Source organism: Plecotus auritus (genome assembly GCF_963455305.1).
Source record: "Plecotus auritus genome assembly, chromosome: 11".
NCBI lineage: Eukaryota > Metazoa > Chordata > Mammalia > Chiroptera > Vespertilionidae > Plecotus > Plecotus auritus.
The window spans coordinates 11,263,326-11,289,692 of NC_137777.1; the positions used below are offsets into that span (position 1 = coordinate 11,263,326).

Consider the following 26,367-nt stretch of genomic DNA (forward strand, 5'->3'; position numbering starts at 1 on the left):
GCACCTTGCCTTTTCCCTCAGACACTCTGTCAAGTTACCCCACACGTCTTCCTGAAAGGCAGCCTGGAAAGCAGTCTTCTCTCTCAATTCCCATTGTCTACACTGGACTCCAGAAAAATCCTTCGTCTTTAATGCTGGACAATGGGAGATGGAGTGCCTGGGATATTCCTTCCCATGCTTCCTGGTTTGCCCTTGGTCATCTCTTCACCGCCTTATGGTAATCCATTTTCTCTTCCCCTCCTAATCTCCACAGATTGTGTTTGTTTATTCAAAAATGTTGAACACCTTTTATAAAAATCTTTCTTTTTTTCACCAGATACTATGGTAGGAGTTAGAAGTCCAACAATAGTCAAGATAGAAATTGTGCTTACTTCTGGGGCTGACAGCTACTAGGAGATAAAGAGACAAGCACACAGCTGTCCTGACTTCGTCTTATTAGAAGTACAGGGGCTGTAGGAACACATAGAATGAGCACTGAGTCCACTCTCAGGAGGTCTGGGAAGGCTTCAAATAAGAGGTGGCATTTAAACTAGTAAGAGTTACCCAGAAGTCAGTTGAAAGACATGAGGGTAGAGGTGGGACACTTCACATAAAGGACATGTGTGGGAACACCCAGAAACTGACACTGTGGCACAGTAAGGAGCTCAAAGAAGTTTGGTGTGTTTGCAAGTCAGAATGCAAGAGAAAGTGGTGAAAAATGAAGCTGAAAGATAAGCCATGGCATTATCTTAACCGGCCTTCGGTGTAAGTTTTGATAAGCAGCAGGGACTTCTGATAGCAAAAGGGAGCCATTGCAAAGCTTAGGGAGGAGCGTGACAGGACCCCTTCTGTGTTTGGAAAGGTCACTCTGGCAGTAGCTTTGACAATGTGGATTGTAGGGGCAAAGCTGGAACAGGCAGGAAGACCAGGCAAAGGATGAAGAGGGCCTCAACAGCAAGGGGAGTGGCAGGATGGATGGGGAAGATGGATGACTGACAGTATCCTGGCCCGGTGATGAGATGCAAGAGTTGAGGGAGAAGAGAGCGTGAAGGATGAGGTCAGGTTTCAGGCTTGGATTATGGTGGTGCATTCACAGAAGCAGTGAACCCAGGAGTTTCAGGTCAGGGGGCAGAGGCAAGATGTCCTTTATGTAGTGGGATGTGTCTGGGCCTCAGGAGAGGACTGGGCTAGAGTGGGTATCAGTCATCAGAACTCGATGGTCACGCTGCCATGAGAGTAGGTTGCACAGCCCAGGAGAAGAGAAAGACTGAGGACTGAGGACACTAGGACAAATGTATTGAGGCGATGAAACGTGGCAGCCAGGGCGTGGGCCAGCCAGAGGGGGAATCACCCTGACAGAAGCCAGGGGAAGTCTTTCCAGGACAGATGGACAACCAGGTCCAGTGTCCCAGAAAGACATTCTTATACCCACTGGATTTTACAACTGGAAAGGTGATGTTGGCAAGTGCAGTTTCAGGGGAGGAGTGGGGTGAAGTAGATTGAAAACTGAGTGGAGAGTCCTATCTAATAAAAGAGTAATATGCAAATTAACCATCACTCTGCTACACCCACAAGCCACGCCCACCAGCCAATCAGGAGCGAGTATGCAAATTAACCCCAACCAAGATGGCTGTGGCCACAGAGTGAGCAGGAGGCTTGGGTTTCCCTGGCAATGGAGGAAGCCAAGCTTTCCGCACACCCTGGCTGGCCTAGGCCTCCACTTAAGGGTACAAAGTTTCAATTATAGAAGATAAATAAATCCCAACAAAAATGGCTGCGGCCACGGAGCGAGCAGGAGGCTTGGGTTTCCCTGGCAATGGAGGAAGCCAAGCTTTCCCCACACCCTGGCTGGCCTAGGCCTCCGCTCAAGGCTACAAAGTTTCAATTATAGAAGATAAATAAATCCCAGATACCAGGGCCTCTGCTTGGGTCGCCAGGGGCGTGGCCGGCCTGCAAACCACCACAGGCCCCTTGCCCAGGCCGCCCCATGCCCCAAGGGAACCCCCACCCTGATCCGGGACATCCTTCAGGGCAAACCAGCCAGCCCCCACCCGTGCACCTATCCTATCTAATCCTATCTAAAAATGAATAATATGCAAATTGACCATCATTCCAACACACAAGATGGCTGCCCCCATGTGGACACAAGATGGCCACCACAAGATGATCTGGAGGGAAGGGCAGTTGTGGGCAGTTGGGGGTGACCAGGCCGGCAGAGGAGGGCAGTTGGGGGAGACCAGGCCAGCAAAGGAGGGCAGTTGGGGGAGATCAAGCCTGCAGGGGAGGGCAGTTGGGAGGGACCAGGCCTGCAAGGGAGGGCAGTTGTGGGCGATCAGGCCAGCAGGGGAGGGCAGTTGGGAGGGGCCAGGCCTGAAAGGGAGGGCAGTTGGGGGAGATCAAGCCTACAGGGGAGGGCAGTTAGGGGTGACCAGGCCAGCAGAGGAGGGAAGTTGGGGGCGACCGGGCCTGCAGGGAAGGGCAGTTGAGGGGACCATGCCTGCAGGGGAGGGCAGTTAGGGGCAAACAGGCTGGCAGGGGAGCAGTTAGGCATCAATCAGGCTGGCAGGGGAGTGGTTAAGGGGTGATCAGGCTGGCAGGCAGAAGCGGTTAGGGGCAATCAGGAAGGCAGGCAGGCGAGCAGTTGGGAGCCAGCAGTCCTGGATTGTAAACAGGCAGTCGGACATCCCTCGAGGGGTCCCAGATTGGAGAGGATGCAGGCTGGGCTGAGGGACACCCGCCCGTGCACGAATTTCGTGCACCGGGCCTCTAGTGAGGAAATAAAGATGGAAGAAAGGAAACTCAAGAGATTTGGCTCTAATGGGAGGAGATAGAAAGAGCATTAGCTAGAAAGGAGTATGGGGTGAAGGAATGTTTGTTTTTTAAGATGGGATAAACATAAACAGAATTTTAATGTATTTTAGAATGAGGTAGGGAGGTGAATAAATAAAACCTGTGGTGAGAAGCAATAATGGGAAATAAAGCAAAGAAAAGATGGGAGAATATGGGCACTGTATTTAAGAAAAAATATTCTGATGGTGAGCTTAATCCCCAACTTCCCAAAGGATTAGCGAATCAGTTCCATGTGGAAGAAGTAGGTCCTAGGACAGTCCGTTCCCAGCTGAGGGTGGCCTTGGGGTAGTTACTTAAGTCTCTCACAGAAGTGGAGAATCACACCCACCCTTAGATTCTCCTGCAATTTAATAAGGACATATAAAGTGCATAGAACAGTAACTGGCACACAGTGGGCAAATGTCTGATAGATGTTAGCTGTAATCATGTACTGAAGCTAAAAGTCCCAGGAAAATAACGTGTCTGGTAGCTTCTCCCCTGGGCTGCTAAGGATACTGCAAAACACATCCTTATGTCGTTGTTTCAAACCGGCTGAAAATCGGGCCTGTCCTCTGGGGCTGGGCCTGTTCTGTGTGCAGAAACGTGGTTTGCATTGCTTGGCTTCTGCAGGGGCAGCAGAAGCATCCATTCTGAAGGCCGTGCGTGCACAGCTGAGAAATCTCTTTTGGGTTCTTATCCTGTTTGCTCCCAAAGCCTTTCCTGTGGCTCTCTAATGAGATTTCCCTATCCAGGAGGGGTGCCAAGTGCTGGGAATTTCCCAGTACTCCCGACCCCAGGCAGGAGACTTGTGGTGCTACAGTGGTGAGGATTCTGAATTGTCCTTTGAAGGGGCCGCATATTGCTTGTCTGTCCGACTGTCTGCAAGCTGGTGGAGCTGAAGTCATAGGAGACGGACGATTGTGAGAGTATGTTTCAAGGTAGCTGGCACATGGCTGGTGACCCATAAACGTTGGTTTCCTTTCTTGAAGGTAACGAGACTAGACTGTGTCCCCACAGGGCATCATGGCAGAGTGGCAGCCATATGGGATTTATTGAGCAGCTGTGTATGAACCTGGGCTATTTGCATATCTTCTTGAGCCTATTTTTCTCGTCTGGGAACAAAGCCTGATACTACCCACTGCGCCAGTGTGTTTTAGGGATTAAATGAGCCATCGTATGTGGAAGGGCTGGCATCTAGTAGGTCGTCAGTGTTTTTCCTTCTCCCTTTTCTGTGTCCCCGTTTTTACTACGAGGTAACCATGTTTACTCTCACAGATCTGATATTATTTCTTCACACCAAGTCAATATGTCACGTATTTGGTCACACCTCCTCTCTCTGCGTTAAACCCACTGCACGGAAGTCACACCATTACCTAGACACCAGCAGATCCTTGTGTGGCTGCAATGGATGTTACTGCAGTTGTCAGCACTGAGCTGATGTGCTCCTTCATTCTTCAGTGTGTGTGTGCAGGCGTTCTCTCTCCCTGGTTGAACATTGGCAGTCTCCTTTAAAACAATGCCCTCATCTTGTTTACTCTCTCCGACTTGCCTCTTCTCCTCCCTCCCAGCCTCCAAAACACCACAGGGTTTCCCCTGTATTGTTTGCTTAATGGGCAGTGTAATGAGTGTAGCATTACCAGTTTGAAATTCACAGAGCACACAAAAATTGGATTTCTTCCTAGACAGTTCCCAACACCCCGCCTCCTTGTTTGCAGCTTTCTCCCTCTTTTCCATTCTGCAACACGACTGAAATTTGCTGAACCAGAAAGGAGAGGACGGGGGTAGGAAAGGGAAGGCCATCTGCCTTCTCATGGTTTCAGGAAGAGCTTATTAAGGACCTGACCTGCTCACTAGAAGAGACCGAGTACTCTAAAGATATTCCCCCGTGTCTTCTATTTGCACAAAAGCCCAAGGTCCTAAGTATGCAGTGCAGGTCAGAATCTAATTACCGAGATCATTACTGTTACCTGCACTGCCGACTGGTGTGTTTTGTAATCAAAAGCTATATTGGCAGGTGTGAGTCTGAGTCTGCTCATAACTCTGAGAAACGACTGAAGGCTTTCCACCGGAAGCATTTCACTCTCCGGTGGGGCTGTGTTGCTCAGGTTTTGTGTTAGCGGAATGTTTGGGGATCTGGAGAATACTCCAGAGCACTCTGTCCAACGCACACACATCAGTCACCCTGTAGGAATATCCTCAGCTCACTCAGGGACTCCTGTTTCTGAGGCTGGACTTCATAGCGATTTCAGAAAGCTCTGTGCCATTTTTTGACTTTGTTCTCTTTAAATAGTTGACTAGTACCTGACTTCCACCGCCTTCATTTGGCATTCAATGAGGAGAAATTGATTTTTCTCTGGGCATGGACAGGCTGTATTTGGGGAAGTACAGTGTGCGCTAAGCTGGATATAGGTGTGTGTATTCATACCCCTCGCCACCTGCTTCAAAATTCATTCTGGCACAGAGCGACTGGCTTTCTGTTCCCCATTTCAGCCAGCTTTAGGAATTTATGGGCTTTACCTCTCTACCATAGCACACTAAGGAAATGGAGTTTCCACTTCAGAAATCAAGTTCAGCCTGGCTGTTGTGGCTCGGTAGTTGAGCGTCGACCTATGAACCAGGAGGTCAGGTTCGATTCCCAGCCTGGGCACATGCCCAGGTTGTGGGCTCAATCCCCGGGAAGGGGGTGGGAGGGCGTGCAGGAGGCAGCCAATCAATGATTCTCTCTCATCATTGATGTTTCTATATCTCCTTTCCTCTCTGAAATCAATAAAAATATATTTTAAAAATCAAGTTTACTAAAAATTAAGCAACATGGTGATAATGGCTTTTTAAAATGCTTAAAGAAATTCCAAGTGAAAAACAAGGAACACATTACAAAGAGGAACAGAAGTTGGGCAATAAGGTCAAGGACAATGAAAGAAGAGAGTAAAATAAAGGAAAATGGGTGAGGTTGACAGGAAATAAAAGGGAAAAGTGGCCAAAGATAAAAGAAACACCAACTTTGTAATGGACTCAAGGAAGGAAAGAGAAAAAGTAAAGCCCAAAGTAAGAGTTATGGAGAGAGAAATCAGAGACGTGCAGGGCTGGAGGATGGGAGGCCCGGGAGGGCCGCGGAGACTGTCCCTAATGAAGTTAGGTGTCTGAATTCCTTAGGACAGTCTGACCGTTGGGGAACTGTCCCTGCCTATTCTCATTAAGACGGAAATAAGAGCCAGCCAGACACATTACTGGGTCTGGCCAGCCCATAATGTCAGCTGAATTCACGGATGCATATTTAAACTGCATTTTCTAACCACGGCCTTAAGTAAACAGTCAGCAGATGTAACTGAAAATTAGAATAAGGTTTTCAGTGTTTCTATAGGGAAAAGTCTGAAAACCCTTCACGTTGCTTTTACCCAAGTTCTTAGTCATTTGCGGTTTTTAACCCGGGCTAGTGTGTTAGCAGCTGTTTCATTGCTGGATGGTATGGATCCTCCTGGTATTTTCTTTTAACATTCTGCGGGGCAGGGAGAGTAGCTGACACCTGTGGTGGAGGCGGAGCCCCTTGGCAGGAACATTGACTCTATTCACAACAAAGAAAGCTTTGAGCTGCTTGGGCTCTAATGGGACCACCAGAAACTCCTTTCCCCAAAGCTGGGAAATCCCCGGCAGGTCTGCTCAGCCAGCCAAACTCGGAAAACCAGAGTTGCTGGAGGAAGGTAGAAATGGCAGGAGGCCTCGGAGAAATCTCAGGACCGTGTCATTTGGCCTGTGGCCTCGGGTCCAGAGTCTGGAAACTTGGCATCACCTCCTGGGCTTGCTGTGGCTCCTGTGCTGGCAGCTGGAGGCTGTGCAGTCTAGGAATTGATAGTCACCAGTAGCTGGTGGAGGGCTTTCCATGTTGAGCAAATGCCTTTTCTTATACTTGGAGCTAAAAGTGCTCTTTGTTTACATGTTTCTTAGATTAAGCAATAGATTACACTATTTTTACCAATGAGTGGAAAATGTAGCAATAATAATCCACACTTATTTAGATTTGCCAATGGGCTGTTCTTTCTTTTCTTTCCTTTTTTAATTTAAATTCTTTATTGTTTAAAGTATTATATAAGTCTCCTTTTTCCCCCATTGACCTCATGGACTGCTCTTTCATATATATATATGAGGCCTGGTGCATGAAATTCATGCATAGGTAGGGTCCCTAGGCCCAACCGGCGATCAGGGCCAATCTGTGGGACAATCAGGGGGGCCCCTGCTGGCACCCTCCTTGGCTGGCAGCTCCTGTGTTGAGCATCAGCCCCCTGGTGTTCAGTGCATGTCATAGCAACTGGTTGTTCTGCCATTTGGTCAATTTGCATATTAGGCTTTCATTATATAGAATATACTTTTATATTTTAAAACAGTTAGGTTTGGGTTTTTTTGTGGGTTTTTTTTTTTGTTTTTGTTTTTTCACAAAATCACAAAGCCCTACCATGCTCATGTTGCTAAGAAATTGGACAGCCCTCCTGTTCCTGTCCCCAGTGCCTGTTCCAAATGAGGACCGTTACCTCCAGGCTTGCAGAGTTACAGTTAGTGGTCAATTCATTCAACACATATTATTCAGAGCTCCGGGTGACCAACTTCATCCTGGTTTGCCTGGGACTTTTCTGGTATCAGCACTGACAATCCAGCATTCTAGGAACCCCCTCAGTCTCAGGCAAACCAGGACAATTGGTCACCCTGTCAGGTACTATGTTCTGACAGAGCTAGAAGAGACCCTAGAAGTCAGGATGATTCCATTTTTAACTACTTGTTTTAAAGTGCTACTTAAAACCAAGGAGTCCTCCTTATCAATTTATTTTCCTTTTGATGCACAAATTCCCTGGATTGCAGGAGATACTTAAGTACTGTGCTTAAAGATGTAATCATCAGACTGCATTAAAGAATAAAATTAAACAAAAGGTACTACAATATGCCAATAAAAGTTCTATAACCCAGATTGGGATTTGAAAATTATATAGTCAAAACACAAAGTGAATCAAAAACATTATTCTGTATTTGGATACTATTTGGTACATCAAAGAGATAATTTATAAAATGATATCATTTCAGGAAGTTTAAAGAATAAAATGCAATGGACATACCATCGTTCTGTCCAGTTACATCTTTTATTCAGGGAAGCGTTCAAATAATGTGAAGGGATAGGTGACCAGCCTGGAAGCCACAGATGATGGTTCTAGTTCCGGCTCAGCCACTAACAGATCATTGACCCCAGACAAGTCATTCAAACTCTCCAGGTCCCAGTGTTTCCTCATCTGAAAATTCAAGTATTGGTATGAATTTCCCCTGGGACAGTTAGCAGAGAAGTATTAGAAGTCAGGAGATGCATGCTGCAGTCTTCACATTTCATTTGCAACCATGTGGCCTTGAACGAGTGAATTAACCTCTCAGTTTCCTCATATATACAATGGAAAGTCAGAGAGAGAGAAATTCATCATAAATTCTTCATAACCTGTCATGCTCGTTCATTTACATTTACACTCTATGATTGCTTTCATGCTACAACAACAGAGTTGAATAATTGTGTTGCAACAGACACTGTGTGGCCCATCAAATCTAAAATATTTAGTCCCAAGCCCTTTTACAAAATACTTTGCTGACCCTGATCTAGCAGAAAGGTTGCAATATTGGCGTTTCAAGGTCCAGGATTTTCTTAGGTTCTGTGTCATACTGTATGATCTCAAGCAAATGATTTACTCTCTGTAGTTCCCTGGTTCTCATACTCTAATAAGAGAGGAATACGAATCCAGCCTCTATTTCCTCACATAAATAGTAGTAAGGTACATACGAAAATGAAAACATTAATCTTTTCTGAAGGAAAAATGGTTTAAATTCAAGTTATTATTTATGCCCTAGCCAGTTTGGCTCAGTGGATAGAGTGTCGGCCCGTGGACTGAAGGGTCTCGGACTTGATTCTGGTCAGGGGCATGTACTCAGTCGTAGGCTTGATCCCAAGACTCAGTTGGGGTGCATGTGAGAGGCAAACAATTGATGTGTCTCTCCCCCTCCCTTCCACTCTCTCTAAAAATCAATGGGAAAAAATATCCTTAAGTAAGGATTAACAACAAAAAAATTCAAATTATTATTCAGAAAGTGGAGGTTGTTAGACGATTCAGAATCTGTTACTATTCTGTGACATTAGTCCCCCATGTACATCAGTGGGGGGTAAGGGGGGACTTACTTAGATCAGTTACAGCATACAGACCCCTGCACTATAGTACATCAGAAGCTAAAGTAATCTAACTGAATCACAGTATCCAGTCAAGAGAGTGAGTTTTAATTGCTTCTTTATCCTTTTATCCTCTGAAGACTATCATTAAATATTTTCAAGAAATGAACTTCACATCATGCCAACGTCTCTGCTGGAGTCATCTGACAGCTGGCTATTTTTTTAAAATATATATTTTTATTGATTTCAGAGAGAAAGGGAGAGGGAGAGAGAGCTAGAAACATCAATGATGAGAGAGAATCATTGACTGGCTGCCTCCTGTATGCCCCACACTGGGGATCAAGCCCACAACTGGGCATATGCCCTTGACCAGAATCGAATCTGGGACCCTTCAGTCCACAGGCCGACGCTCTATCCACTGAGCCTAACCAGCTAGGGCAACAGCTGGCCATTTTAATCCAGGACCCAGAGAGAGAGGCCTTCAGGAACATGAGGGAGGACTACTCCCACAACAGAAGGGTAGGGGTAGTGGTAGCACATGGGCTGGTTTGCCGAGCAAATACCAAAGATATTTGTTTATGTTAAAAGTTGAGTTCTTATTTGATTCTTGGATGCATGACTGATATCCAGGCTGGTTAAGCACATACACAAGTGATTAACAAACCTTTGCCTAACACATGTAAATATTGGAACCTCCTGTTCCCAAGAACTCCCTCAAAGCTCCAGGGAGGGTCTCCCTAAAGGAGCAGCTCTTTCATGTTGGAAAGCAGCCATGTAAAGAGGCCAACCCCAGTCTTTGAAACTACTACTGGCCCATGTGCAGCCCATTTACAGACCCTACATATAAAACTCCAGATTTACGGCATAGATAGATTAGTGGGCAATCATTTGCTCTATAAAAGGAGTCTTCATTTTACAAGCAGATTCACTGCCGTGTTCCTTCACTGATCTATTGCCACGAGTGCAGCTCCAATAAAATCTCATTGTTGGAAACACAAAGCACATATACCTTTTCATTGCCACCCGGGATGGAAGGCTGAAGAGCAGGGGGCACTTATAATCCCCTAAATTCTTAGGATGTGGCTTTTGTCAAGGCTGTTTGTTCTCAGATTTGTTACTTGTTACTTCTGATTGACTGGAAGAGATGGAATGCGTGATTCTTGAATATAACAATAATGAAACAGTATTATGTGATCTTGTTGACAAATTCCAACTATCTGCACGAGATTTAAAAAAAAAAATGAAGGATCAGTTATATGGGAATAAGCTAACTGGCTTTTTGATGATGAGTCATAATAACATTAACAATAGCTACCATATTGAGTATTATCATATACCAAGAGCATTCTAACTCATTAGCTCATTGAAGCTCAAACAAATCTAAAAGCTAGGTATAATTATGATCATTCCTATGTTATACATTGGAAAATTTAGGCACAGAGAAGTGAAATATCCCTCCCCGTGCTACAAGCCGAAACATGCAGAGTAAGGATTCACACGCAGTGAGGCTGGCTCTATAATTTGTGCTATTAACCACTGTGCTACATTGACAAGTAAAGCAACTGTCAGATGCTGAAATATAGAGGAAGAACACCATATGACATATTTTTCACCTTCTAGAAGCTAATCAGAATATCTGCTTCAGGCCATTGGACAACAGGAAGGTAAAGACAACAAAAGATGACCCCCAGTTTTCTGCCTGGAGGCACATTTCAGGTCATGGAACAGGGAGGGGAAACCCAAACAGAGCACAGTAGTCTCACTCAATTGCAGAGACAGGGATTAGAGTTCAGGGAGTCTGAGGCAGCTATGTTTTATAGGACAGAGAGGAAGGAGTTACACAGAAAAAGAGCTCCAGACATCTGTTAAGGGTTCCCCTCACGTCTCTTGCTGCATACTAAGCTGAGCATGTATAGGGTAAAATTCCATAAGACTCAGCAAAGACGGCCATCAGAGAGCTGGAGGCTGAACAGAATCCACATGGTAAGGGAAAGTATGAATTCTGATCAGCCAAAATGGAACAAATTTGAGTATGTGGTGTATTGAATAGAGACCACAGGACTTCACTTTAATTGTAGGACTAAACTAGCCCTAGAATCAAGACAACTCTAGATTCACCTTAGCAAGATGTAAAGGCAAGCCTTGAAAGGATCACGCATGCCTCTAACTGCAAAAACAACATTCAACATTCTGTAAAGGAAGACAAGAAAATCTAGACAACAGCATAACATTTACAAGGCCTACCCTCCAATCAAATTTCACTAGACACGTGAAGAAGCAAGAAAATGTGACCCATAGTAAGGAGAATACCCAGTCGAGAGAAACACCCAGGAATGATAATGGTGAGAAAACAAAATAGAAACAGATTCACAGAGAAAACAGACTGAGGGCTGTTAGAGATGGCTGGGTGAAAAAGGTGAAGGGATTAAGTGCAAAAAAGAAAGCCACAGACTCATGGACACAGACAAAAGTATGGTGATGGCCAGCAGGAAAGGGGTGCAGGAGGTAGGAGAGGATAAAGGGGGGATAAATGGTGATGGAAGGAGACTTGACTTGGGGTGGTGAACACACAATAGACTATATAGATGATGTGTTATTGAATGATACACCTGAAACCTCTATAATTTTATTAACCAATAAAAAATTTTTAAAAACACGTTAAGCCGAAACCGGTTTGGCTCAGTGGATAGAGCGTCGGCCTGCGGACTGAAAGGTCCCAGGTTCGATTCCGGTCAAGGGCATGTACCTTAGTTGCGGGCACATCTCCAGTGGGAGGTGTGCAGGAGGCAGCTGATGGATGTTTCTCTCTCATTGATGTTTCTAACTCTCTATCCCTCTCCCTTCCTCTCTGTAAAAAATCAATAAAATATATTAAAAAATAAAAAAAATAAAAATACGTTAAGATAACAAGATACAGTTAAGATATTTAACTTTTTAAAAAGATGGATGAATTCAGCAAAAGGTAAAAAGGTCTACAGATCTTCTCACAAGATGTTTTTGTTTTGTTTTTTAATTTAAATTCTTTATTATTGAAAGTATTACATGAGTCTTCTTTTTCCCCCATTGATCTCTCCCCGGCCGCTCTCACCCCCTTCCCCCCCTACTGTCTGTGTCCATTGGTTATGCTCATATGAATGCATACAAGTCCTTCGGTTGATCTCTTACCCCCTCATCCCCCGCCTTCACTCATAGATTGGACAGTCTGTTTGATGCTTCTATGTCTATTTTTGTTTATTAGTTTATGTTGTTCATTATATTCCACAAATGACTGAGATCATGTGTTATTTATCTTTCTCTGACTGGCTTGTTTCACTTAGCATAATGCTTTCCAGTTCCATCCATGCTGTTGCAAATGGTAGGAGTTCCTTCTTTTTTATAGCAGCATAGTATTCCATTGTGTAGATGTACCAGTTTCTTAATCCACTCATCTGCTGATGGGCACTTAGGTTGTTTCCAAATCTTAGCTATGGTGAATTGTGCTGCTATGAACATAGGGGTGCATATATCCTTTCTGATTCGTGTTTCTGGTTTCTTGGGATATATTCCTAGAAGTGGAATTACTGGGTCAAATGGCAGTTTCATTTTTAATTTTTTGAGGAAACTCCATACTGTTCTCCACAGTGGCTGCATCAGTCTGCATTCCCACCAGCAGTGCAAGAGGGTTCCTTTTTCTCCACATCCTCGCCAGCACTTGTTTGTTGATGATAGCCATTCTGACAGGTATGAGATGGTACCTCATTATCGTTTTGATTTGCATCTCTCAGATGATTAGTGACTTTGAGCATGTTTTCACATGTTTCTTGGCATCTGTATGTCCTCTTTCGAAAAGTGTCTAGGTCCTTTGCCCATTTTTTGATTGGATTGTTTATCCTTTTGTTAAGTTGTATGATTTCCCTGTAAATATTGGAGATAACATTGGCAAATATGTTCTCCCATGCAGTGGGCTTTCTTGTTGTTTTATTGATGGTTTTTTTGCTATGCAGAAGCTTTTTATTTTGATGTAGTCCCATTTATTTTCTCCTTAGTTTCCATTGTCCTAGGAGCTGTATCAGTAAAGATATTGCTACGACATATGTCTGCTATTTTGCTGCCTATGGATTCTTCTTGGCTCACCAGACATTTTTTGCTTATAATCATTATCATAACCTTTAAGCCTAAGCTTACTCATTTGTAAAATGAGCATGATGATAATTATAGAACCATTGTGAGGATTTAATAAGACAAAACATGTCAATGTTTAGTTAAGGCCATGGCACATAGTAAGTACTTAGTAAATTCTGGCTATGATTATGGTTATGATTTTGTAACCTTTTCATCATTACCTGATATTGCATTGAACATAACCAATGCTCGAGACAGTAAGTAGGATGACTATTTCCCAGGCCCAATGTGGAACAGCTTGTACCACGCTCGTATAAATAATCTTTACTTCATTAAAACAGAAACTGGGGAGCCTCCTCTGTGGAGTCCCACACAGTTTTGGATGTGATTTTTTATTTTCCAGCCATCCTCATTTCAACAGAGATGTACGGTACTAGATTGGAAACTTCCATGAAATCCGTGAGAGCAGAGCTGTTAGTTATGCCCACCATTGTTTGTCCAAGGCCCAGCTAGGTACTTGGCCCTTAGTAGGAGCTCTGTAGATATCAGATGGACGAATGTGGTCTCCTTTCCAAAAGCCTTGTATACAAGTCACGTTTAAAAGAATCCCTAGTGGCTGCCTTGCTCTGCAGCAATGAGTGCAAAGTTAATACATGTAAAGGTAGCTGTGATCATCCTGCATAGTCTTTAACCTATTTAAAGCAACAGGAAGATTATTTCTCAACTATATGGAATTAAACAAGAAATAATTCATGCTTCCTGTTCCCTGTCCTCCATAACGAGGTCTTCTTACCGGTTTAATTCGTTAGTAAAAGACAGCATCCTTTCCTTTCCACCTTTTGTCAAGAATTCTAAAGCCTTTAAGAAAAATAAATCAGGAGGTGAAACAGCAGGGCTCCCGGTGTTTATAAACTCTGTGCTGGAAACTATTTCAGGAAACTATTTCTGCAGCAGCGAATCTCAAGCCCCATTTACTTTACCCCATAATTCTGTAGTTTGAGTACAAATGATGAAACAGCTAATGACATGTTACCCCACAAAGTAGCATTAGCTTCCTTTTTCATCATCAGCCTTTTTTTTTTTTTTTTAGAGAACACCCAGAAATGTGTAAATTGCAGTTTATCTCACCACAGAAGCATTTAATCAAATGCACTATAATTATATTTTAGGTGGCTGCTGAGAATAATCACTGTTTCCTCGTTACAAGGATTGTCCCAAAAATTACATTAATGAGGGTCAACTGTAATAGCTTTGGGTATTTAGCTACATGTTAAATTTGCATCTCAGCCTTGTCAATTTCCTATAAATGGATTGCCATGGGCCAGGATCTTTTCGTGAGCATTGTATTTAATGGATATTCCTTGAACTGATGTTTTAGATTAAGTGAAATGCATTTGCATTAAAAGTATATTCATTTCCCAGGCTCCTTCTTATATATTTGTTTTGGAATTCACCAAGTTTTTCGTGTTTAGCTCCTTGTTTTCCTCCTGCTGCATAATGATTTTTGGGAGATTATATTTTAGAAGTTTTGTATAAAAAAATTTGCATCCCTCTAAGAGTTAGTCAATTAAAGAGGATGCATTTAGCTGCCAAATTAGAATCTGCCAGGTGACTAAGAAAGAAAAAGGTTATTTGCATAAATAAAATGAAAGCATATTTGAATAATTAAGGCAACATTCACCCAATTTTTTACCATTGTCCACATCTAACTTTGCTCCATTTTCAAAAGTAGGGTTGAGGCAAGGATTACTCCCCATGTCTCTGTCCTCCTTGTAGTCTTTCCGAGGAAGCCACGCTAGAGAAAACTTCACTAATATTTTGCAGCATTAGCCAAGGAGTTTGTCATCTTTTTGTAACCAAATGCCTTACGCAGAAGCATGGACACACTTATTTTGGATAAATCCGTGCTGTCTGACACATAAATAAATATGGGGAACAGACGGGAATCCAGAGGCTCTGACTCCCAGATCAGTTTTCTTCATTGTCCTGAGCTGCCTCTAAATTGCTTCACAGGGCACCATACCCCTGGTTTCTGGACATGATACATGCTACTCATTAGTACTTACATGTTATTATATTTTTTAATACTTCATCTTTTCAGATGGGATTTTTTTTTAGCAGTAAAATTTCTTCAATATATTTATTTCCTGTCTTCTGTGGTATAGCTTCTTGTAACCTTGACACTATGGTATCCAGAAATGAAAAGAGCCAAGCTTGGTGCCTACTCTTGAACCGTCCAACCCTTCCTCCTGGGGTCACTGGGAGATTAAATGAAATAATCTCCAAAAAGCTGTAGGCACACGGGAAGCAATCCCCAAATAGCCTGTAGTCCCAACTGCACGTATTAGTCATTAGTCTTACTGCTGCCGTACAGTTCTTCAGCCTCATGGAAAGATGACTCGTTATCACAGAGTTCAGGTACATGTGAACTGAGGTTCTCCAAGTATGCTGGTGTTGACCCAGACTACACAGTGAAGATTATCCCAGCAACTTCTCCCAGTTTTCTGAAAAGATAGAGGGAACGGGGGCTTAGTAGCACATCTGAAACTTTTTAGCACAGGCTTGGAGATTCTTGGATAGGTTGAGAGTTTAGAAATTAAAATTATAATGCTTTCCATGGAGTTCTCATCGGGGATATTTTCCATTTCCTTTCCTGTCCTTTCCTTTGTTTTACTATTTCTTCTTTTCCCTCTTATACGTTGCTTTCTCTTCTGGGGAACTATGGGTTTTGAAGCTATTAATTAACTGCTTTTCACTCTAATTTTCAATGAGATTTCATACAGTAGGGATAAAACTGCCCCTTTTGAAAAGACAGATTAAATGTCTACAAATCCCATGAATTGATTTTCTAATTGTTTTGGTAATGGTGTTTTTTATTTGATAATGTTGCTGAAAAAAATAATTGTAATTAAATTTTAAATGTATTTTTAGATTTCATAGAGAGACCAAGTTTTCTTGCAGGGTCTAAGTTAAGACCATAATATTCTTCTAACTCCACAATTATTATGATTAGGGGACTGTCTGTAATACATTCTATTGCAATTAAGTTGCACACACCAGACCGTTCAAGATATGTTTATAAGGGAGAAATGGATTTTCCACAGCTGCTTGCCTGTGAGTGCATTCTTTATGCAACTTTGCAGCATCCAGTGTATGCACTGAAATAACAGGCTTGAATGTAAACTTTCAAAGCTTTCAAATGCCTTCCAAAAACTTCACATAACACAAAAATTTGTGTACATGAAAACCCTGCTAACTCTGTGAATGGGTCAGACTACAATAGCAGGGGGCTGTGAGAATCTTGTGTGTATTACCCACCCATCTCTCCAGGAATTAGCAGGTATTCAGTCTTGCTCCCATATCCCGCACAGACCAGTCATTACTGGGATCTCTCTGTGAAGATTGGAATCTGCAAGAACAATATGGGGCATGTTGGCTATTTCTTACAATATTCTCTGCACCATCGTCACCCGGTCACACAGCTGGAAAATATTTTCTGAGATGAATGTTTACAAAAAAGATTTAGAGAGGAGAGGGAAGAAGGGGGAAGGGGAGGAGGAGAAAGAAAAATAATCCAAACCAGGATGGAAATGTGGTCATACAGAATACACCTCACAGTCCAGCTGTCCCATCTTGAAGAACAATCGTCAGAACTTTGATTTGTTAAATTAGAATTTTAAGTCCTTCAATTGTATTGAATTGGTCATCCTCATGGTTATGTAACATCTATGATTAAAGTAACTGAGTACCTACTAAGCATCTTGAAAGTCAGGTATCATAAGCCCTATATCATAAGTGAGGACATTAAGGCTAAATGGCTTTCCATAATTTGCCCAAAGTCACCCAGTTATTTAGCAGAAGGGTGAATTTGAACCCAGGCCTGTGTGATTCCAACCCCTGTGTTCTCTAAGCTGAATCTCCTGGCCTAGGTCCAACTTCTCCTCGACTGACAAACTAAGGATATGTCTTCACATCCTTAAATGCTAAGCCTCCCTTACAAATCGGTTCCTAACAGCGAACTGCCCTCTTCATGCTCGTTTCCAGGATGTGAATTTGAGCCTTCAGAACAGGCTCCTTCTTGCCAGCTTTGTTTCTAAGAAGCATTTGATAATTCCCTGTTCTGAGCTCATCTACCTGTCAAAAGACACAGTGCAATTCATCCCTGGGGACAGTCAGCATTCCCCCCACTCTAGATGTCAGAAACTGAAATGCAGGCTCTCCCTCAGCGCTGGTCTTTTAGATCAGTAGCTGTCACTGATAAAATGTCTCCTTGGAATTGCACAGACAAAGCTGCAAAGCAGCCAACAGGCCCACCCGCGTATCTCCTGTGGTTATCAGTATTCTCGTTGGTGATATCGGATTTTCTGGAATTGTTTTAGTTTTGTAAAACATTCAGGGGAACTTAGATGATCTCTAAGGAAATGCCTTTCTTAAGTCACTAGTTCTACAGGGAGGCAGCCAAATTCCCACCCATCTGGCAGTCAAGTTCTTTCAGTCTGAGACAGAAAGGGAATTTCCGAGTCCTGAAGGGGGCATGCACAAAAATTTCTTGCCTCTATTTTTTTCAGTACAGAATTTGGAGCCTTTTCTGTCAGGCAATGTCTTTAAGAAGCAAGGAATGGGAGGAAAACAGCCCTAAGTGAGCCACACTCTGTTGGAATTAAACGTCCTTCCTGTCTCTTGACCTCCACAATTCTGATTCCTCTTCCATCCACCCCTCCGTGACTTCTGTTCTTTAAGCTCCTTGACTTTGTCCTTAACTTGTATGTGAATATTACATTCACCTGATACTCTCTGGGATCCAGGAAGCATATGGTCTGCACCAGCTTCAACTATTTCTGAAATGTCATGGTTTCGGTTTAAATGCTTCCAGCTACTACCAAAGCAAGCCCCCAGATTGGTCTCCCTGGGTCTGCTGTGAGCTCATGGCATCAAGAGACTTGTGGTTTTAATATGGAATTCTGGCCTTTGCATTGGGAAGGTTGGTTATCTTCAGCCACATGCTTTCCCGAGAATCTCAGAGACTGGAATGTCACCAGTTGGCCTTGGTCCTTGTTACCTGTACCCAAACCTATCTTCCTCAGCTATCTCCTCACCTCTGTGGTCCTCCTTATTTCTCCGAAACACTTTCCTAAGGAACAGTTCCCGTCTCCCACCCTCCTGCCCATTGATCCCCCATGGATCCCCATTTACATTTAGTCTATTTTCAGCCTTATATTTAGGACCTTCCACAGTTGGTTACCAACTTAATCTGCCAATAATTAAGCTGCTGCTCCCCACATCACTGAAACTGGAATGCTCACATACGCCATTCAGCTGGAACGTCTGTTGCCATCCCAAGCACGTGCACTGGATATTCTCTTTTGCACTTTATATCGTTCTTCGCCTTTCTCTACCTTATACTGTGCCCCTGGGGCTTACTGTTATGGACTGCATTAACATGTCACACTTGCCCTCAGGTTTATGATTGGATTTGGCCAAAGGGAGGCCCAGCAGGGGACTGATTCCCTGCTTCTATAGACACCCCGGCTTCTCGGGTGACCCTCCCCTACAGCTGTAATTGCAGTTATAGCTGCTTTCTTCTTTTCCCTTTTAGACATACTTGTGGTAAAGGCCGTCCTTGCTGCTAGCCGTGGGGTACTTCATCATCCCTTATTGTGTTGTTTTTTAAACCATGACTACTTTTTTCCCCTTTTTTTTGAATTTATTGGGCTGACACTGGTAACAAAATTAAACAGGTTTCATATTTACAATTCTATAATACATCATCTGTACACTGTATTGTGTGTTCACCATCCCAAGTCAGATCTCCGCCCACCACTGTTTATTTCCCTGACACCCTCCTCCTCTCCTCCCCCTCAACCCCCGCCCCCACTCTGGGCAGTCACCACAGTGTTGTCCACTCAACGTATATGCATTCATCTTCTATTTGGTGCTATGTTTTAGGCATTGGTGACAGAGTGGGGAACAAAATACAGGCCTTGCCTTCAGGGAGTTTACATATAGTGTGAAAAACATATGTGAAATAATCGATTTTAAGAAAGGATAGTGAAGATCATGACACGAGAAGTAAGGAGAGCACTCAACAAGGGGACCTGGTCTAGGTGAGATGTGGGCATTTAACGACATGAGCTATCCACCATTTCTTTGGCCTTCCCTGGTGGACTCAGTATATTCTGGCTCCATTATTACTACTTGTGGACACATTTTCTCTGCCCAAACTGCAGAATAAGCTTTTGAGAGTAGAGACTGTGTCTTTTTTACCTTTTTATCTGCCACAGTCCTTAGCCTATTGCCTACAATAGTGCAGGAACTCAAGTATTTATCCAATTGAACCTTATGGCTCCAGCCCACTCACTGAAGGTTTTATGTTATCAGACTGGATGATGGTGAGATCTCACTCTTTCTGAGCTACTTGGCTAACAGAAAACATGTTTTATTCATTTAGAAAGAAAAATCAGTGAAGAGGAAGAAGCTTCCTCAACACAGGTTAAGGGTTTGATAGGAACTGGCAGCTTTATACACCCTGTTTTGGATATTTGAGCCATTAATTGTCAAGGTTGATAGTTGAGCTTTATTTTATACTTCTTTTTCACCTCTCTGGCTTGTGGTGTGTTTAATAGCACCATGGCTGACCTCAGTATAAAATAGGAATGAATAGAGGTAAGTCCAGTTCTACTCCAGAGCAAGAAGTTTGTGGGGGTAGGTAGGGAAAACCTTGGTACAAAGATTTTAAAACTTGGGTTGGGCTGGGGAAAAGTTAGCATCCCCAGGCAACATAGGGCTCAGGAACAATGAAGTGTCTAATCCACGAACAGGAAGTAAAGGATTGGGAGAAGAGAGCTCTGGCAATATGGTAGACCAGAAATTCATAGATACATTTCTCTCCCTGCGTGGCTTAGCAAGAGGCCAAGTAAGGGGATTCTTTAGGGGTAAAAAGATGACAAAGTGAGAATCTATAGGGGTTAGGAAATTCTAAAGCCTAGCATTTGTCTGAGGGTCTTGGCCAATCTCTGTTTTTCTAGAGTATGGGTTTTAATAAGTAGTGAGTTCATGTGGGACAGGAGACAAAATATGGGACTCTAATGACCTTATATAAGATATTGATCAACTTTAAATTTATTAAGATGAATATGTGAGCTATGATTTCTAAAGTCTCTACTGACAGAAAAAATAGAGGAAGAAAAAATAAAAGAAGGCAAGAAAGAAAGGTAGCCGAAACCAGTTTGGCTCAGTGGATGGAGCGTCGGCCTGCGGACTGAAGGGTCCCAGGTTCGATTCCGGTCAAGGGCATGTATCTTGGTTGCGGGCACATCCCCAGTGGGAGGTGTGCAGGAGGCAGCTGATGGATGTTTCTCTCTCATCGATGTTTCTAGCTCTCTATCCCTCTCCCTTCCTCTCTGTAAAATATCAATAAAATATATTTAAAAAAAAAAGAAAGGTAGAAAACAAAAGAAATAGAAACATAGAAAGCAAAAACTAAAATGGTATAAATGAATCCAATAGAACAATAATCACAATCTAAACAAATGATTTAGTTCATTTTATACTCTGCAGTTCAAAATAAAAGATTTCTAGGCTAGATTTTTAAAATTCAATTTTAAAGTATTTGTAAGAGAAACCCCTAAAGACATAAGGACAAAGAAAAACTTCAACTAAAATTATGTGTAAAGACTTACTGGGCCATACTCTGCAGAAGGAAGCAGGAGTGGCTGTACTGAATATCAGGAAAAACCAGACTTTAAGACAATGAGCATTCCCACGAACGAAGAGGATGACTACATATTAATAAAGATGTTCAATTGACCTGGAAGGTGCAATTCTAAATATGTGTGCTCCTAATAGCATAACTTTGAAATGTGTTAAAAAGAAATTGTCAGAACTATAAGAACAATTATCACATCCAGAATCACAGAGAGGCATTTTCACACATCTCTCAAAATGGATAGATCAAATAAACAATAAATCAGTAAGGAGTTAGAAGATTTGAAGAACACAATTAACAAGCTTGATCTAGTGGACATATGCAGTATACTGAAGACACATCTTTTTCAACACATGGAACATTTATAAAAATGGATCAAAGCCCATAGAGAAAAATCTCAACAAAATTCAAAGAATTTATATCGTACAGCCCGCATTCCCTAACAGTTAAATTAGAAATCAATAATGAAAAATTAACTAAGGAGACCCCATACTTTTGAAAATTGAAAGACACATTTTAACACATGAATCAAAGAAAAAAAAACAGAATTAGTAAATATTCTGAATATTCATGAAAATACTCATCTGAACTGATAGGATATAGATAGTAAAGCAGTATCAGAGGGAAGAATATAGCCTTACTTCTTATGCTAGAGACAAAGAAAGACTGAAAAGTAATAGAGTGGGCATTCAACTCAGGAAATTAGAGAAAAGGGAATAATAAAAAAAAACTACAATAGAAAGTATTAAAAAGAAACACCAAAATTGTGTTCTTTTTTGTTGTTGTTCAAAAGACTAATACAACTGACAAGCTGCTGGCAAGATTGATGAACAAAAAAAGAGAAAAGACCAATAACCAATGTCAGGAATGAAAAAGATGGCATCCCTCAAGATAGATGCTGCAAACATTTAACAAAAAAATATATATAGTGAGCACATGGTGCGATATACAGATCTTATAAAATAGGAACCTACACCTGAAACCTATATGTTCATGTTGACCAATGTTATCCCAATAAATTTAATTTAAAAAGCTAAAAACAGAATATTAACCACTTTATGATCATTTTGAATATTTGGTCAAAGCTCATAAATTCCTAAAATACGTAACTCCCAAAGTTAATTCAAGAAGAAATTCAAAACCTGAATCACCCAATAATCAAGATAGATAGTGAATCATTAAATTTTTTACAAAAAAAAAAAAAAAAAATCAGACTTAGATGGTTTTGTAAGGAGTTCTACAAAATAGCCAAGAAATGAATCATTCTAATCTTATACAAAACTATCCCCTGGCGTAGGAAAATAAAGGAACATGTGCCATTTTATGAATCAGAGCTATCTTTGATGCTAAAAATGAATAGCTACAAACAGGAAATGCAATTTTTTTTTAAATATGTAATTTACAATTAGCAAAATGTAGAAACCATGGAGGAAAAAAAACTAACAAAAGGTATGCAAAACTGTATTACAAAACTTTTAGAGACATTATAGAAAACTTAAACAGAAACACACCGTTTTCATTAATAAGAAAACCGTATCCTAACAGAGTTAATTTTTCCAAAATGGTTATATAGATTAGCATAATTCCCATCAAAATTCAAAAATACTTTGTAATATTTTAAACTAGAGGCTCAGTGCATGAATTCGTGCACAGGCGGGGTCCCTCAACCTGGCCGGTGATCAGCCCAGCCAACTGTGGGAGGTTGGCCAGGGAGCACACTGACCACCAGGGAGTAGCTCCTGCATTAAGCGTCTGCCCCCTGGTGGTCAGTGTGCGTTATAGTTATCGTATGGTCGTAACAGTTGCTTAGCTTTTATATATATAGATGATTCTAAACATTATCTGGAACAGCAAATAGTCAAGAATAGTACGACACTTCTGAAGGAGAAAGAAGAGAAGAAACAAGGTTTAGAAAGCAACAGTAATGAAAATTCTGTGGTATTGCCACAGGGAAAGACTAATAGACAATGGAACAAAATTAGAAAGCTCCAAAATACAACCACACATATAAGGAAACTTGATATATTGTAAAATTGATACTGCAGATCAGTGGAGAAAAAAGATGTACTAAGTGAGTATATTCTGCTGGGACAAATGAAAAATAAAGCCTACTATATGCAAAAAAAAACAATTCCAATTTTAAATGGATGAAGAACTTATATTCTCTGATGTAATAAAACTTTTAAAGTTTTGTTTTTCATTTTTATTTATGATATTAGGGTAAAAAGAATTTCTTAAGATGAAAAAGTAAACATCATGCAGGAAAAGATTCATAAATTCAACTACATTAAAAATAAGAACATCTATTCACTAAAACATATCTATTCACCAGAGTAAAAAGAGCCACAAAATGGGAAATTATGTACATAAACAATGCTAACAAAAGATTAGTATCTAAAATACTGTATGTCACGAACTCCTACAAATCAATAAGAAAATGGGCAAAGGCACAGACAGTTCACAAAAGAGAAAACATAATTGACAATATTTATATATATTAAAACATACCCAATCTCAATTTTAAAAATTAAAACCACAATAAGATGGTATTTCACACCAATTAGCAAAAATTAGCTTGATAATACCAAGTGCTAGAGAGGACATGAAGCAAGAGAAAACTCATATATTGACAGTACAAGTATAAATAACAAAGGAAAACATTTTGGAATTGCATGATAAAATTAAGCACACACATACTACATAACTCAGCAATTCCAGTCCTATATTTAGACCCTAGAGAATGCCAGTAGCAGCATATAATAACAGAAAACTGGAAACAATATAAATGCCCACTGTCAAGGAAATGGGTAAATAAATGAGATAGTACACCAATAAAAAATGAAAATACAGCTATATACAATAGCAAATAAATTTTGCATATGATTGAGCAAAAAAGCAAGTCAGATATATATCTGCGGTATATGGTTCAAAAGGCAGACCCTTTTAAACATATATATACTGAGTGGCCAGATTATTATGATCTATGAACGCATAATAATCTGGCCACTCAGTGTATATCCTATAATAAAAGGCTAATATGCAAATTGTCCCCTCGACCAAGAGTTCGACCAGCAGGCAGGCCGGCCAACCGCCCATGTCCCCTCCCCCTGGCCAGGCTGGCCGGACCCCACCCATGCACGAATTCATGTACCAGGCCTCTAATATATACATATATACATATATACACACACATATACACACACACACACACTGAGTGGTCAGATTATTATGTGTTCAGAGATCATAATAATCTGGCCACTCAGTGTGTGTGTGTGTGTATGTATGTGTGTGTGTATATGTATATATATATATATATATATATATATATATATATATATATTTAATGAAATTAACACAGAAGCTCGACAGGACAGTGACCTCTGGAAGGAGGAAAGTAGCTACAAGTGGTGAGAATGGAGCCTGGGGGTGGACATGGGCTCATGAAATAGGCTTCAAAGATATTGGTAATATCTTTCTTGCATTGAATTATGTACTTTTTAGATTCTCTTTCTTTATAATACACATTTACGTTCTCTACAATCTTATGTGTGTATATTTCATAAAACAGTAAATAAACAAAGCCAGAGGCTAAACCAGTACAATTGGAGTCCATAAAGTGGACCCAGTGAATTCTGAAGGATGAATATGAGCTAGCAGTGATTCGCTGAGGCTCCAATCCACAGCTGAAACTAGAGAAGCTTCCCTTGAGAAAAAGCTTTCAAGTAGGGCAGAGACTCCTGCTGGTGCTCTTGCAAGTTGCCAGTGAATTTCACGGGAAGTAAATTAATGATTTGAGAGGGAAAACTTGAGGAAAGGGGTGTTGGCCTTCTTTTGAATCCAGGGAGGCACATAATTTGCAGATACAGAAAAGACACTGTCGTTTTATACACACGGAGACTTTGGTATCAGTTACTCAAACTGATAGTAGGGTTATTTCCCCTCAGCAGGAAGTCCAAAGCAGGAAGTGCCGAGCTTGATCCCTGGGTTAACAATGTCTTCTAACTGCAGGCCCCTCTGGCTTTCCACTGCCATTTTCAGTGTGTGGGCTTCTTGTCTCAGGTAACTTCAAACTCCTCACCTACCTCTCAGGTAGCATTAGGGCTTTTGCCTGACTCTTTTGTCAGTAAAGACTTTCCTAGAACTTTCCTATGGCCTTCCACTCGCATCCTAGTAGTCAGAATGGTGTCACGTGGCCACTTAATTGCTGCGAGAGAGGCTGGGAAAGTATTCTGCCTTTGTGGCCCGTATAGCAGGAGCAGGCAAGAATGAAGCAAAAAGGAGTGGCAGTGGTTTCTGAGCAGCTGTGCAGCAGTTTTTGTCAAAATCCTTCACTAAGAACTCTTCCTCTTTTCTCCCCAGGCGCCAGTCTCCTTGACGACTTATATAAATATTTCTCCTTCCATCACTCCCATGGAGACACCATGACCGCCATGGATCCAAAGCAGATGAATGTTGCTGCTGCTGTTTGGGCTGTTGTCTCTTATGTCGTCGCGGACATGGAAGAAATGCTGCCTAGGTCCTAGCAAGAACAAGAAAGAAGGCACTTTTGCCCTTTCTGGCCAGGAATCCTGGGTCTTCAGCTTCAGGAAGCCCCTCTTCACCTAACAATTTCATCTGATTCATTTTCAAAGAACACATTTTTTTCATACTATTATTACGTTTTCTGATACTTTCCATATCCTCTGTTTATAAAATAAGGAATGATTCATAAAATCAATATATGGTAGGGATCACAGTGGAGGCATTTCTTTATACCACCTGTAAAAAAAATATTTCTACTTTTAAAGTAGAATACTGGATTAGAAATTCTCTAATTTTTATAAGTGTATTTATGAACATTAAATCAGATATGTGACACTAATTTGCTTATGTCATTTATTGAAGGATTAGAGGAATACACAATTGTAGTATAGTCTTAATGGAATGTATAGAGATATTTGGCTTTCTAATTTGTATATTTACTAAGATATGGATTTTTTAATGAAGAAAAAAATGTCACCATTTAGGAAAAAAGTCAAGTATAAATAGTCTCATTGCCTTATTAAAGAAGAGTACTGGAGTTTGTCACCAGATAAATAATTATACTATATTTTTGTTTTATATACTTTACACAATATTTTATGAATTTGGGGCTTATTCACATTTGCTGATAAAAGTACTGAGGATCAGAGAGGCTAAATAATAGTTATAGGATCCTGTAGAGCAAAAATATTGAGTCAAATCCACTCTGGGAACAACTGCTACTATTTTTTCACACATAATGCCCAGCATTCAATAAAAAATTACAAGACACACCAAAAAATGCAAATAAAGTAAAAAAGCACATTATCAAAAAGCACATTATCAAGAGTTATAGCAAGTAAGAGAACTAGATTAAGATAACACAGATGTTGGAACTATCAGAGTGGGACTTTAACATAACTATGATTAATATGTTAAGGATCTAGTGGGAAAAGTGGACAACAAAGATGAACAGAAAAATATTTTTAACAGATAAAAACTTCAAAATAGAATCAAATGCAAATACTAAAATAAAAAATACATCATCACAGATGAAGAACTTCCTTAT

General features: G+C 41.2%; 1 protein-coding gene across 3 annotated transcripts in view; it reads left to right on the forward strand.

The window, feature by feature from the left end:
- The window catches only part of CPQ (carboxypeptidase Q), a 385,779-nt gene extending 359,685 nt beyond the window's left edge, over positions 1–26,094 (forward strand). For 2 of the 3 annotated variants that reach the window (XM_080646549.1, XM_080646550.1), the window contains exon 8: positions 25,158–25,869. In XM_080646549.1, coding sequence (XP_080502675.1) covers positions 25,158–25,321 — 164 coding nt within the window. In that variant the 3' untranslated portion in view covers positions 25,322–25,869. Of the gene's footprint in view, positions 1–25,157 lie in introns of all 3 variants that reach the window. The other variant, XM_080646548.1, reaches the window with a different exon arrangement.
- Positions 26,095–26,367: the final 273 nt, after the last annotated feature.